The sequence below is a fragment of the Plectropomus leopardus genome, chromosome 6, assembly GCF_008729295.1.
Source record: "Plectropomus leopardus isolate mb chromosome 6, YSFRI_Pleo_2.0, whole genome shotgun sequence".
Taxonomy (NCBI): domain Eukaryota; kingdom Metazoa; phylum Chordata; class Actinopteri; order Perciformes; family Serranidae; genus Plectropomus; species Plectropomus leopardus.
This window is the reverse complement of record NC_056468.1, coordinates 6,539,911-6,555,551: the sequence shown is the minus strand read 5'-3', so window position 1 is coordinate 6,555,551 and position 15,641 is coordinate 6,539,911. Positions and strand designations below refer to the sequence as shown.

Here is a 15,641-nt window from a genome sequence, read left to right as displayed (position 1 = left end):
TTTGTTATTACGGTATTATGTATACAATTATTTTTTAAATTACATTTTGTTGGCATGCTACACTGACTTTGTTTTATTACAACCTATACTATGACTTTTTTTTCTGCATTTTTTTAATCACATACTATACTATGACTTTTCTGCATTTTTATGGCACATGTATGTAGTTAGATTCTTATCCAGGGCAGGTGGATTATAAAGTCCAACAGCAAAATGAAAAGGCTACTTACGCCCAGAAAAAAAAGTTCCCATGTACAGGCTGCTGGTGGCGAGATGGACTGATTGTCCCAATACAGTGCCAAGGATACTTAAGAATTGTTGGTTCAATTTCCTGTCGATTGCAAGCACCTGAAGAAATAAAAAAACAAAACAAAACAAAAAAAACCACCATCATAGTATATCATAAAAATCACAAACACTCATTTTGTGGGAAATATCAGGCATATTATACTGACTTTGTTTTGCATTTTTATGACATACTATTATGTGATGTTTTTTTCTGATTTTTATGGCATAAAATACTGAGTTTTTTGTGTATAAGGCATGCTATACTATGACTTTTTTATTTTTAAGACATACTGTACCATGGCATTTTTTGTTTGTTTTGCATTTATAAGACATAGTATGAGGGTTTGTTTTTTTCTCTTCATTTTTTTTGGACATCCTACACTTTCACTTTTTTTTGTTGTTGCATTTTTATAGCATACTGTACAATGACTTTTTCCAGATTGTTATGACATACTTTGAGGTTTTTTTTCTTTTGCTTTTTTATGACACACTATACTGTGGTGAGGTTGGTTTTGTTTTTTTTTCTGTTTAATATGACATTTACTATGATGGTGGTTTTTTTTTTTCATTTTTCAAATTATTATTGTTTTGATGGCTTACTATAGTATGACTTTTTTTGTCAAATCCAGCCACCGAACACACACACACACACACACACTGAAACAGGGGCAAAGTGGCCCAACAGATACCCCAAATCCCCTTGAAATGTCACTTGTACTCACAGATTTGAGTAGTTGGTTAGACCTGCACCTGAAAATATGTAAATATAATGATTATAATGCAAGGAAGAGCCAGCTACTAGGTTAATAGTTAGCTTAAAATGATCATTCATAGGCTGGCTCTCCATTTGGTACATTTGGACATTAATTTACTAGTAAGCTACATCTTAAGTCTACATAATACATGTATGCCTTGTTTTAAAATTTACATCTAACACAATAGCCAAATGTTACAATTATTTAGACCTGTGTTATTTAGCTTGCTGCTTATGTTTGCTTAGCTTCTGCATATTTGCTGACTCACCTCTGTGGGCAGCAGCCAGGGGCTTATCGGTGAGCTAGAGACTGTAGAAAAGAAAAAAAAAACATTTAGGCAAACTTTGCATCCATCTTCCATAGCTCTTTGGCTCCTGTCTTTTCTTGGAACCACCTTTGCGTTTTGGCTGCTGGCTTGATTTGCCCAGGTGTGCTCAGCTTGCATCTCTTGTCACATGATCAGATAGAGACTTATGATTGGATGACACAAGAACTCATTGTTGCATGTTTATGGTATAAATAACAAAGAAAATAAGAAAATATACATTTGATTCAATGGTTTTCAATACCTTCTCATAGTTTTTTTTATGGTATATGTAGAATAAGCCTAGAGTTTTGGTTTGCTTGTTTTAGTACTTTTTTCCCTCCTCTCTCATGTCTTTTTTTACACCATGATAGAGATAAGTTTGCCAATTTGAGGCTTTATATAACAAATGGTAAAGCAAGGTGGTGGATTTTAGGTATGTGTAGGTATCCTTTTAAATCCTGCTGTGATAACAGCTGTTCAGTAGGGAATAGGGCACTTCCTGCATTGCTTGTACTTTCGCTTCTGTCTTTTGTAGCATGTTGTAAATATGCAGTGGTCCCATTGCAAAGCATTGAAAACTCAGAAAAAAAAACTCAAAACACTTAGGTAGACAAAAAAAATTAGTTCTACGCTAACCAATCCCGGTCACCCCAACATGAGCTGACTGGAAATGTAAGGTGTTAGGCTATTTCTGAGTTCAAACCACATGCTAAAACAATGATGACTACAAAAAAGCTGTTTCAATGGTCTTTTATAACTATTTATTTATTTTACTGCCAGAAAAAAATAAAGCAACATAAAACCAGACAGCATTTTCTTTACAACTGATTATCATTATGGTGTGCACTTAATACTGTAGCTTAGTCCCTTTACACACACACACACACACACACAAACACAAACACACACACAAACTTCTACTCATTCAGCTTTAACTTTACTGAGGGACCACTTCAGCACTGCATGTAGTGTGATGAAAAATAAAATATTCCACACCAAAACAAAAATGTGGCATGGATTCGTAAAAATAAAAAAAGGCAACATGGAAACAAAAAGAAGCAGGTTCAGTGGAATTCTCAGAGCATTTTCAAGTAAACAAAGAAAAATAGTGTGATGAAGTGGACCCAAAAAAGACATAATGCACTGTTCACATTTGCTTTGCTCGCTGTGGTAAAGCTACACACTAAAGGGCATCATCTCAGGTCCCAAACAGTGTTAACATGTCCTTCACGGCTGCATCATGTGGAGGAGGAATGTGCTTCCTAGCTTTTGCCAGCGGTCTGCTCTCCTCCCGTGTTCATCAATCACTCCACATCAGCACACGCTGGACCTCGTAAAGTCCCAGGATCACCAAAGCGTGATCAAAAACACATTCCACTTCCAGGATGGAGAGGCTTCAGATCTTTCTGTAGCTCTCAGACGTTCCTGTCGGGAGCAATAAAACACGTGGGCCGGCGGTGGAACCGAGCAGAACACGATAAAACTGCTGGCTGATGATCCTCAGCATCATGGCATCACAAACCCCTATCAACAGAGCGCCGACGCTTTCAAATGTCATTAAATAACTCACTCGCACCCTCTCTCCCACACACAAAAAAGAAGCTGTCATTGTAGCAGGCTCTTGTGCCAACTTTAAATCTGACCATCTAATGCAGCTGTGCACATTGTGGTGATGTGGCTTGGCAAACAGCACGGCAGGATGTGCTTCTAAATCGAGACGAAAAAATATTTTTGATGTTGCTATTGATACCAGCTGGCAGCTTTCGTCTGGTCCGAATCAAAACAGTGTGTAGTCACCTTCACTAGACATGCTTTATGGCCATCGCTCATTACTAGTGTTCCTCAGGAGGCACGAACAAGGCGGACCTTGTTTTAGAAACTATTTCCACACTGCGACACACGTCTGGTGAGCAAAGGTAACCGCAGTCTGAAATGTCACAGTTTCACTCGCAGGAGCCTCAGCTGAACTTTTAAGGCAGCAAATAAGTGCGGAATTTCAAAAAAAAAAGCTTATCTCAGTGCAGCTACTTAACTGTATGTGTAATAAATCCATATACACTTCAGACACACAGATAAAGCAACAACCTCACCGTGATGATCGGAAACCATGCAAATAAATACAGTGAAGCTGAGGCACGATAAACACACAGCGGTCAGCTCTGCATGCTAACACCGGAAGTCCCAATATTTAGCATTTCTAAGCAGTATAGAAACGTTTCATTGTTTATAATGCACTATAATGTAGCTGTAAGCAGATTTAAGTGGTTAATAGTGCATTTTCTTTCACAAACATAACCTTTTTTACAACTATAAGCGATATTGAATGAAAATATAATGAATACAGCTGTAATCATAACATAGGTGTTGATAGTTGAAGTCATAATTGCTGAAAAATACTGTGCATTGTTTCAAAAAAATGTCCTTAAAAGGTGCTTACAACTACATTATGGTGCACTATAAATCATTTCTAGAAAAGTTTGGACACTGTTTATAAATACTAAATAGGAGGACTATTTAAAGTGTTAAGCAAAACATGAATGCTGCTGACTTGAAATTAAATGACATTGTGTGCTACAAAGTATCTATAATAACAGTTAGTCATACTAGGAATTTCAAAATCTACCTGTCTGACACAACATCAGTATTAACACACGCAAGAAGTCAGTGGTACAATGACTTGTCTGATTGCTTCTGAGTATTTTGTGTTTAAACAAGAGTTTTGCAACATTTGCTGATGTTAAAGGTGTAGTATGATATTTTGGGAAACACACTTTGTTTCATACCACTCTCATCTCTGGATGCTGAATATGAAGCTAGAGCCAGCAACTGATTTGCTCAGCATTTATGATCCGTGTCCACCAATGTGTTTTAATTTTTTTCCCAGCTGAAAACAGCTGGCGCTCCTCCGGAAACAGCCAGCTGAAAGCGTATGAGAGCAAATTGGAGTCGCAGCAGCTTAGACACTTTAGTTGCGTCTGGTTGCTATGATTCGGAATATCCGCAAAGTAAAAATGTTGCCACAAGGTAGAGTACTCGCCCTAGATGAGGAGAAGGCTGAAGCGTAGGGAGAGAAGATGGACCCGCCAGTCTGTGTGGGTTTACTGAAGGAAATATACATTCATATATATCAGTATATTAGCAAATATCTCTGTCATTTTTGCTGTTGTTCAGCACTTGTACATGAAGGATGTGTTGGTTGGTCTGAGTCATTTTCTTCCTGTTCCTCCTCCAAAAGTTACAGTGACAAGTGCAGCAATTTACCCAAAATTAACTTTTTTTTTTAACTCTCTACACTAAGAAGAAGAAAAAATCCGAATGTGCAGCATTTAGTGCAGAATAGACGCTCGGAGTCCTGTCACACTGCTGGCGTTTGTAGTGTAGCTTAAATACACAGTGCTACCATTGCAAAGAATTTTTAAAATATTAAAATATGATGGCCTCAGGAAAAAATATTCAGTGGACACAGCCCTATAAGACAAAAAAAGAGCTCTGTCCAAAGATAATCTACCTAGTGGCACCTCAAAGTTCACTAACATAATGTGTTTTGTTTCATTTGTACAAACACCAAAGTGCAAAGCTCCTTCTTTGATAGATGTATTACTCTGGGACAAAAGAGACATTCAAGAAATAACACGTCAATTTGCGAGCTTTAGAGGTGCAAATATGGGTGGATTTTGTTAATATTGGACAGAGCCAGGCTAGCCGTTTCCTCTTGTTTCCAGTCTTTATGCTGAGCTAAGCCAATCGGCTCCTGGCTGTAGCTTCATATTTAGTGTAAAGGCACGAGAGTGGTATTAATTTTATCATCTCTCTGCAATAAAGTGAATAAGTGTCTTTCCCAATAAGTTCTTTAATGAGGTGCTGTATCGACCTTAAAAAGAGAGTCCTTACCTACGAATCTGTCTCTGCTAGTTTCAAAACACTAAAGCACTTTTTCCCAGCATGAGGTCCATGGTGAGAGACTATTTTTTTCTACTCAGACCTTCGGGCTTAAAAAAAAAAAAGTTTAAGGCTCTCTGATCTATGCAGAACTTTAACAATCAAAACACATTTCATTAAAAGACTAAACACTATTCACTCATATTTTAGTTATGATGAAATGATGCTGTGTGCTCTATGTGCCTAATGTAAGAAGTGCAGGATGGCAAATGCAGGCCTACAAAAACACAAACACTCAAATTAGGGTTCAACTCCACACACACATCAACTGAACATTAGTCCACCTTCATGAATCTCTGCGTGAAGAACCCTCAGAAGAGTGTGTTAGTGCTGCGTAACTAACTGTGTCATGGTGTTGTAGAACATAGCATATTTCTGTGCTTAAGAAGCAAACACTCAGTGTCTGTCTGCAGTATCGCTCTGTCCTGATGACCACTAAGTCAGAAATCAACAATCAAAAGGCTCTGGAACATATTTGGCAACAACTCCTCAGATCTTCGGCTTCACAATCTGTAGTGAAAAGACGCTGCCTCTGCGGAGGACTGGCCCACAGAGAGAGCTCATATCTTGGTCTCCGGCTTCGAAACTCACACAGGCACTTTATCCGTTTAAAGAGAGGCATCTGGATCGAGCTGTAACGTCTGGAAGACTTGGTGCAAAAAGGCTGTGTCAGTCTGAATTCCTTTCAAAAGGGAATTTTCAGGGTTGTGGGGGGAATTCCAACATCACTGGCGTTTGGTTTGCTGTTCTGTAGACAAAATATTCTCCACCAACAAAAGAAAAAAGTCAGATTTGCAGGAATCCCCCCTTTTACACTCTGGTGACTGGGGTTACTGTGAGGGGATATTATTTGCCAAAAAGCCAGGTAGAAGGCACTACTGAGACTTGGTTTCTTCTTCATGCTGCTCCTTCAGACAGGAACTGGAGGCAAGGATGATCATCACTGGTCAGTTCATACTTGGTTCACCAGGCTTTCACCAGTTACTGTTAATGGCTTCCCAGTGTTGTCAGTAGATATACAGACAAGCCCTTAGACTACATCCGTACACAAAGCGCCTTCTCCGCTGCACTGGAAGGATGTAGTAGCTGTGTGTGAGTCCAGTGAGGCTCCGGTCTGCCTTTAGTGGTGCTGAATAGTGATGACCAGCGTGCAGCGTGACTGGGTGTTGCTGTGGAGAGGGGGAGGGGGTCTGTGAGGTATAACAGAGGTTGCTGAGAGCTCCGGAGGGCTGGCGTAGCTCTGATTGTGCTGCAGGAGCAGGGTGGCTGAAGTCAGGTCTCAAAGTACTTGTAGATGGCTGTGACGTAAGTCATGACACTTTGCCAGTCCGGCCTCTCTGTGTGCACCATCTCATTTATGTCCTGAAACAGAGAGAAAAAAAAGGATAAAGGAAGTTAAACTGAGGACTTCTGTCCCAACAAACCACGCTGCATATTCTACACACTGAAAACGAAATAACACAAGTGTTAGTGGAAACAATGGAACCATCTTCTTGAGAGCAAGGACTCAAGTTGTGGCTCAAAGCTCTGGAAAAAAATCGACTGAGTGCCGATTATCTGTATCAGTGATTTATTTTAATGATCGCAGGAAACATTTATTAATGAAAAAGTGTGAATATTACACTCAACCAACACCAGGGAAGGCAGCCTGCAATACATGCAAAGAAAGTATCACGAGGGGAGGTTCTTTTACTTTGTAAAACTTCAGGGAGCTATTTTTATTTATTCATTTTTTATTTAAATTTTCAACGAACCTGCTGCATATGATGTTGAAAGTCTCTGTTTTGATTAAACATTTGCTAAAGGCATTTAAACAAAGTTTTGTGTTGGAGTTTGTTATAAATCTCAGCAGAAATATTTTCATTTTCATTGTAAATGTGTATCGGTTATTGGTCTCACTAAGTACTTATAATCGGTATTGGGTCTGACAAACCAATATCGGTCGACGAGATCGGAAGTGAACCTTGAGTCGTGGATCTTTTGTCAAACAATTACAAGGTGGCGTTAGCTACTGGACTATTTCTCAGCCGAACACAGTTATTTCCAGGAGGCCTTTTGTTGCTGTGACTTTGCCAGGCAACCAGTGGACGCTTTGGGAAGTAACAGCGTGAGAAAATATTGTTACCTTTGCACAGATACAAGCTAGCTGTTTCCCTATTTTCAGTCTTTTTAAGATAACTTGCAGCATCATTTAACATGCAGAAAGAAAATAAAGAAAGCAAATTTGCTCATTTCCAAAAGTTTTTTTTGTCTTTTTGCCTTTATTAGACTGCTCTAGCATGAAAGGGGGAGAGAGAGGGGTTGACATGCAGTAAAGGGCATAGCCTTTGCACAGGGGGCGCCAACTCTACCTGGCTAGCTACTGGGCGCCCAAGGATCTCATGTTTTCGTTTCGAGGGGGCTAATGGACACAACAGTTTTTGAAACTGGTCCAGTATTGATACAGACCACTGCGGCCGTTCCGGCTGCAACAGAACCGTTACGGCCAATTGTGCACCATCAATTATCGACCATTATAAGTGCTTGTTTTTGCCACTGACAGACTCAGATTGTATTGGAAGTGTCTGACGACATTAGGGAAACGACCCTGCAGGGAACTGAACTGTTCTAAATAACATGAGGTCTCCAGGTAATACTAGTCCAGAGAAAATTAGGGCTTTGACATAAAACGAGGAAAATAGGGCGCAGGTTGAAAAGTACCGAAGTTACCCTTTAAGGTTGAATAATCACTGTATTCATGCTGTCTGACAGCATGTTTGAGGTCCTACATGAAGTTATATAATGTTAACACTTTATGACATTCAGTGGGGTCTTTTTTTGCTGAGCCATTCCATCATATGGAGACATTCTCAGTGTTTTGAGTATAATTTTATATGAAATTATCCCAAAACGCAGAGTCTTTGGAGAGTTTATGACCCTCAACAAGAGCTGCAAGTAAGGTTGTGTGAGTTAAAACAATGTCTAGCTGCACAGCTTGGGTTTGTTGTGACCGCCAAACCGGCAGTTCAGTGAGGTTTATGAGTTTAAAAGCAGAACTGCAGACGACACACTGTTCAACTGCTAAACGTAACTGTGGTCTATCTCAGGTTAATGATCAGAATGAGAAATGTCTGTGGTTAAAATGTATTTGTATTATGAGTTGGAGGGGTAGCAAGTCAGAAAAGAATGAAAAAAATAAGTTTTAAGACAAAATATAACACACTCAACACTCACACGAGTCAAACATAAAGGCTACCAAAGAGAACAAATGGAGAAAATACCCATCGCCTGTGTACATATATCTGCATACATTCCTCTGAGTATACATAATGTCCAAATAAAAGGAACTTCAAATCTGGCCCAAAGTTGTGACTGAATTTGGGTTTGCATTTTGTTTTTGTATAAAGCTTACCAAAGTGCATTTGATGCCAACACTCTCTGCAGCCTGGAAAGCTAAGGTGAAGTTTCTCCTCTGAAAAAAAGCAGAGAGTCACAGTCACACTCAGGGGGATACGGCGTCTATAACTACAGTAATAATGCAGTTACGGTGGCTTAAAGGTCGGGGCTTTTTCTGGTCGCTCTACTTGCCTTCTCCTGGCTGGTGAGCTCCTGGTAGGGGATGTGTGCGGGCAGGTAGGTGTGAAGCACAGCGCAGAAGGCGAGGCCGTCATTCCAGCTGCTGCTGAAGTTTGTGATATCAATGTTCTGAAAAACAAAGCCGGGACCCACTTAAACTTTGATTTAAGTCCACAGAACATTCACAGTCTGGGACAAAATCAATAGAAAACCAATTTCTCAGCGTTATCTGAGCTACGAGGTACGATATTTTATCCCAGGTCATGATTGTCACTGCCAGCCGCTGTGCATCACAGCTTTCAGCAATAATATGATCACAATAAATTCAGTTGTCAAGAAACTATTTAAAATGATTTAACCACAGAGAACAGCAGCTCGGCCTGATTATACTGGGTTTTTTATATGAGGTGTCAACATTACTCATATATATCACATTTATCGTCTTTCCCCCCCATCAGCTGCCACCTGACCTTTGCAGGGCTGTAAAGCTGTGAATTCAAACAACCACTGAGGGTATATGTCAGTAGATGCTGCCGTCCCTCAGTGTCACAGCTTTTATGTGGATGACACAATATGATTCAGACAAAGCCGCGTGTTTTTGTCAGGTAGGTCTCTTGCAGAATGTGTTAAATGTTGCACACTTCCTGCAGAGGACCTGAGGTGTCATGGTAACCATAACCTACATGAGATAAAGGGTGTAAACATCACTTTAATATAGCAAGTGACTCTTGACACACCTACTGATTGTCCTTTAAGCCTCAATCATTTCAAGGTTATTGCTTAGACCGTCTTTGCAAACGTTTAGACGGGCATTCTTTGATTTCACTCGTGTCAAAAAGGCTGCATGCAAAACAACAAATAAGACCTTAAACAGGAAAACAGTCACCATGATGGCACTGTGAGTCCATAACACCTTCACACTGGACTGAGAGAAAAGAAACACACTCCAAAGAGTCAAAATTATAATCCTGCAGATTTTCATGAACTCAAATCCCATTTCTGATGCCCCATATGGTTGGAATTCTTTTTCTCTGCATTAGCCTTTTAAAGTATTTAGATTTTGTACTTTTCTTTCTAAATGTTGGAGCTTGATTGTTGAGTCCGCCACTGACTCTTATTGCCTAACAATGTACGTACAAGGTATTGACAGGAAGTGATTGCCCCATGCAATCCAACTTTAATGTTTTTGATTTTATCTCACTGAAATCAGCCTCACTGTTTACTGATCACTCTCATAAAAACATACAAGAGCTGTATCAAATATAAAATGTTACAATGAAGGATGTTCATATTAAACACGGCTAAAGTTTTAAATGATGTGGTAGACATATGTTAAAATTTAACCTGTGAGCAAAAACCTCAGGCTTCAGAGTATTCTGAATATTCTGTTTGCAACAGTTTTGTAAACAATGTGACCTCAAAGTGTGCTGCATTTCTTTATATGGCCTCCCTGTGGCTGCATTCTAACATCAGGGAAACACGAAATCTTGGTTTCTACTGTTATTTGTTTCTCCCCAATTTCAGATTACACTGTAGCTGGAACATGTTCAGTTGTGTTTAGAAGCTTTTATTGGTGATGGGGTGAATATATTTGTTCCAGTACAGACAGGATGAGGGAAATAAATTGTTTTTTGTACCATTAAAACATGTGCACATTTCCTAGTAGAAACTTAAACACACGTTCTGACCTGAAAATGAGCATTATAGGTCCTCTTTAAGATGCTGCTAATGCAAACCCAACATTTCCTACTGCTGCTACTTCGACTTCAAAACCTTTTAACTGGCATTTACACAAAATGCATCGACAAAACAAGACAGAAATAATTTCTGGCATCTTTTGGACGCTGCTCAGTTGTAAATATTGCAGGGAGTAATGATCAGGAGCAGCTAGTGAGCAGTTAGATGAAAAGTTACAGGCTAAACTCCTCAGCAAAGGTAACCAACTCCTCTTTCTGGGTCCTGCTGTTATGCTGAAAACAATTTTGTTGTGCGTATTATGAAATCCGATCGAGGTTTCTCACCACATGATGGATAATTGACTAAAGTCTTTTTTAAACAAGGTCAGTTTGTTTGGTCGTACTGTAGACAGATATGCCAGTTGCTCTTCTGTTGTATTTATACTAAAATACCTGCTCAATGAGTGCTTGCTGCCTCCAGAATTCTGGGAATTGTAGTATCAAATGTTCTTGCTGTTACCACTACTAACCACAGGTGCTGGCAAATCAAGTCAGAGTTACTGGTTTACAACTTTCATCCTGCACCTCACGCTGTCATCGTCACAGCTCAGGGAAGCTGCTATAAAGATTCACTGCTTGCTCAGGGACAGTTGGACATGGTCCAACACTGATATTTTTCATAACATCTTGCAATAGGTGTTTTCAGACCGGTAGAAGTTATTCATAGTTCTAAGAACACCCCTTAGTGTTGTGTTTGCACCATGAGAACCGGGAAAGATTGAAGTGCCGTTTTCAAGTGGGACTGTTCAAGCTCCTCTTTCTGTGTAGGTACTCTTCCAGTACAAGAGTGGCGTAAGTGTATGGCTACTGATCAAACACAGTAAATGCAGCACCAGCAACTGCCATTTTCAAAAAACCGTTTCGCTGTGTAAATAACAGACAACAGAAAACAAAACCAGCTCGTAATGTTAAAAAAAATGGAATAAAAAAAAAAAGAAAAAACACAGACAAATTGACCAACAGTGATGTCCAGGCAATACTATAATGTGCATGTGCATGCAATGGTGAAAAATACAACACAATTTTACTTGTCAAAGCAGAGTGATGTTGCTATGCCAACTGCCAGCCAGCCTACAGTATGTTACTTTAGCATTCCTATTGGCGTTGCGAATGCAAACAAAAAAAAAGCCCCTGTAGATATGCAGTACTCAGGGGAGCTCCCCAGCAGGTTGTCCCTCTCAGTGAGTCCCCAGAACTGTTTAGTCTCAAAAAACCCAATATGTACTGGTCTAACAGCAAACATGAGAACAATCAGCTCTAATTACTACGAAAGAAAACATTTGTCCAAATTTACTTTGCATAGTTCATTCATTTTAAGCAACCAGACAGACAGAAACATCAATTTCACATGTAGCATAAAATAAACAATTATATAATGAAACTCCAGTAGAGGGAAAAAAAGGTGCTGCTCACTGTGTTTGTAGCTCTCCACAGACTGATCCTTTAGTTATTTTTGCCTGCACAGAGCATCAGATCAGCTTGTCGCTTTTGACGGGAACTGGCAACATGCCACAAAAAATACATATTTGTACTGCCATATATGATCCAGGCCATGAAGGAATGAATGACCTTATTTTTACTTTTAATAGTTAGTTAGTGATGGTATATGACATATTATATAGGTTTTCATATTATTCAAGTTTTTACAAGTTTCTGTATATTTTGAATGGTGTATAGTAGAAGCTAAAGTTATGTTTACATTTGCATTACTTATATTATTTCAGTTAGAATGCAGGCTAAGTTATGTTCTACAGCTATGGTGCCATCAGGCAGTTTAGTTTGCAGGACAAAAGAGGATAGAATGACATCGTGCTAGAAGATGACAAAAAGTCTGCATAGGTGTGGATCAATTAAAATTTTTCACTGTGCTTCATCCTGTAGAAATGTATTGTACCGCTCTATGCGAGATAAAAACAGAACATCAAGCCGATAGTGGACCAGACAAGATGTGATTGTGGAAGGACTTTGTCTGCTTTTTTTTTTTGGTATTTAAAAATAAAGCTTTTTACTGCCTCACATGAGTACTTGGATTTTACAAAATGGAGCTGGAACACGAGTCAAAACTGAGACTCCTTGCAGAATAAGTTGCCTAGCAACTATGGTATACTGAAACAGCCACTATGACACTTGAAATCTTCTGATCCAATAACACTGACTCAAGAGACCCAATTTATCAGATTTCACACAGCTCTCTCTGGAGCTGCAAAAGATTTCATGCAATCCTTTTTTATATTAGCAGCAGTACTTTAGTAGCTTTAGTGGAGTTCTCCTTTAACTGTGCTTGTTATTTAGTGCCAGCTACTTTTCAAGACACTGGTGAAGAGTTACAGACATGTGGACAAGTGGGATCACATCTGTGTACCTTCCAGTGACCCACCTGATAACCCTCAGTCTTCTTCTGGCACCACTTCAGCAGAGCGTTTCTCTTGGAGCCTCCGTACTCTCTGGCCAGTGCCGACAGCGGGTCCTTCCTCTCCTCTCTGTAGCACATACACAGCAGATTTACTATGTTAGTAAGGCCAACAGCTTGTGTGGTTAGCATGTTAGCTTAGTGAGCTAGGGAAGCTGTCATGTGCTACATGTTTTATCAGGACACCAATGACAGCTTAAGTATGAAGCGGTGATGTCACACGGTCAACTGACGGATTAAAATCGCTGACCAGAATGAAAACAAGACTTTAAATGGGCATTTGTGAGAACATTTAGTGGATTACCGGCAACCCAGTAAGACCATATCAGCACAGGAGAGTCAGTGAAGAAGAAGAAGGTACCTTAGACGGCTGCGTGCTGTGGGGGTGATGGAGGCGGTGGGGGAAGAGGAGGACAGGGAGAGTGGCGAGGAAGCAGCACTCATAGCCATCAGAGAGGTTGAGGCGGAGTCTGGAGCTGACATGTCCCTCTTTATCTCCTCACTGCTCCGACGGGACACTGCTCAGGACGGGGGAAGCAATCGTAGACTATTATGGTAACTAATGACTGAGTTAGTTCATAACATGATTCGATAACGTTGCTAACATCTCTAACCTGAGATTGCCTTGGTGGAATCCATGTTGGAGACCCTCTGGAGGACAGATGGCGGTCGGCTGGCCGAGGTTCCCCTGAGAAGGTGCTCAGCTGTGGACACATCACAGTATTTACATCACATACAGTAAGAGTGTTTCTATAAGGGACACTGAAATTAAAAGACAAGGTCAGCAAAGAGCCACATTCCAGCCCCTCTGAGTTCAGGGAATACCGACGCACGAGGCCGCCTTGCTGCGCAGGAAAACCATAAATCAGAGAAACAAAAATGGAACACTGGAGGATATGGCCCAGTCCGCACGTTCACATAAAACACTTGAGCTCAGTGCTGGTGAGAACAAACTAATGGAAATTCTGTAGTACGTGGTGCCTCGTCATTTCCCTCTTATCATCCGCTCTGGTGTTTTGATTAACTAAAACATGATGTCAACATACAGCAGACCTGCTAACTCAGACCTCCAAGCCTCTGGGGAAACACTTTCATGTTATTTCTCATGAAAGAGGGGAGGTCCGGTCCTGTTAATCATTAGTTTACTATAATAGAGTAGCAGCAGATGACGCAGGACTATTACTATGTGTGACCCATATTTGACATTTCTGAGTGAAACATTTCTGAAACTGAGAAGCTGTTATTACTTATGCAGCATATGGAGAGTATTTACAGCTGCCTCACCTGGCATGGTGATGTCTGTGTAGCTGGGCCTCTTGTCACTCAGGGAGGAGAGCGGCTTGGCTGCTGACATAGAGCCACTTATGGAGTGTCTCTGCAACAGAAAAAAATTACAACTTTCTGTATTACAAATCCTGTGAGTGGTCTTAATTAAAAACAATACAACCTAAAATGTATAAATAAAAATTCTCTTAATAGCAAAACAAAGTGTCGTCCAGAGACAACAAAGTATCTCCACATAGATTGAGTTTGCAGCTTTCAGATAAACTGAAGTACTAAGCGCTCCTTCACATATTAAACTAAGAAAATTAAAAATGAATTGGATTTAAAAAATAAATAAAAATCTTGCTAAAAATGCTAAAAACTGTAAAGACTTGTTTTTCTGAGCTCATTAAAAACAGATATATGGTTTTCACAGGACAGTAAGAGTATGGCTGTTCACATACGCAGTGTTTCATATTAACAGTTTACGTAGGGAAAGCTTTGTTTACTAGAATCCTACTATAACTCTAGAAATAAAATAACGTCTTTTTTTTAGCTTTGATCTCACTGAAATTACCTACATGGTCCTCAGACCAAATTAAGCTTTTGATCTGGTACACCTGTCAATCAGACTTTCAGGTGTGGAAGAACTTTGTGGTTATTGTTCCAAACCAAAACCTTGTATAAAGTCACTCTTTCTCTTACAATTTCTTTTTATTACTTTATTATTTAGTATTTTAAAGTCACGTTGGTTGTTGACATTAAATTTTCATGATCACCAATTTGCCGTCTTTGTTTTTTAATGCGGTCTGGTGAAGCCTTAAAGTTCATTTCACATTGTGGTCAATAACACACCCATCTAACCCCTAAAAGGTGTGAGATTCTAAGGTCAAAGTGTTTCCTCCCGTACCTGTATGGGTGAAACAGCAGCTGCTGGAGGCGTCTTCATGGGACTGGGGCTGAGGGGGGTGCGTGGCAGTGGGGCAGCTGAAGCTGTTGGAGTCACAGTGGCACTTCCATTGGAAGGTGGACCTAAGGGAAGAGTGAAAAGGAACCAACTCATACAGCTCAGTTTAGATGCACAAAACAATACACTCTTGATGTTATGTGATTATTAATACCAGCAGCAACATACGAAAGTAAAAGAAAGTGGAGCATTTTATGATTGCATGGTACCTTGTGAGGCACTGTCAAAGCTCTTGATGAGTGTTTTGACGGTGGGCGAGGGCTCTGAGGAGGTGGAGGATCGCCGGCTGAGACCCATCCCCTGTCTGAGGGCAGCCAGGTCCCTCTCCACCGCATTCATGTAGTTATACACTCTGCCTCGCTCCTCATCCTGCCTGGGAAACAAAGAGTACCTTAATCAGTTTGGACACTCAGAGATCACA

At 40.1% G+C, this 15,641-nt stretch overlaps 1 protein-coding gene across 3 annotated transcripts in view; it reads right to left on the bottom strand.

Annotated features, from left to right (window-relative positions):
• Nucleotides 1-2,096: 2,096 nt before the first annotated feature.
• The window catches only part of specc1la (sperm antigen with calponin homology and coiled-coil domains 1-like a), a 29,819-nt gene continuing 16,274 nt past the window's right edge, over nt 2,097-15,641 (bottom strand). For all 3 annotated transcript variants that reach the window (XM_042487734.1, XM_042487735.1, XM_042487736.1), the window contains 9 exons: nt 15,430-15,593; nt 15,164-15,285; nt 14,275-14,365; nt 13,605-13,694; nt 13,352-13,508; nt 12,958-13,060; nt 8,857-8,973; nt 8,681-8,740; nt 2,097-6,651 (listed from right to left, as the gene is read on the bottom strand). In XM_042487734.1, the coding sequence (XP_042343668.1) occupies nt 6,562-6,651; nt 8,681-8,740; nt 8,857-8,973; nt 12,958-13,060; nt 13,352-13,508; nt 13,605-13,694; nt 14,275-14,365; nt 15,164-15,285; nt 15,430-15,593 (994 nt within the window). In that variant the 3' untranslated portion in view covers nt 2,097-6,561. The remainder of the gene's footprint in view (nt 6,652-8,680; nt 8,741-8,856; nt 8,974-12,957; nt 13,061-13,351; nt 13,509-13,604; nt 13,695-14,274; nt 14,366-15,163; nt 15,286-15,429; nt 15,594-15,641) is intronic.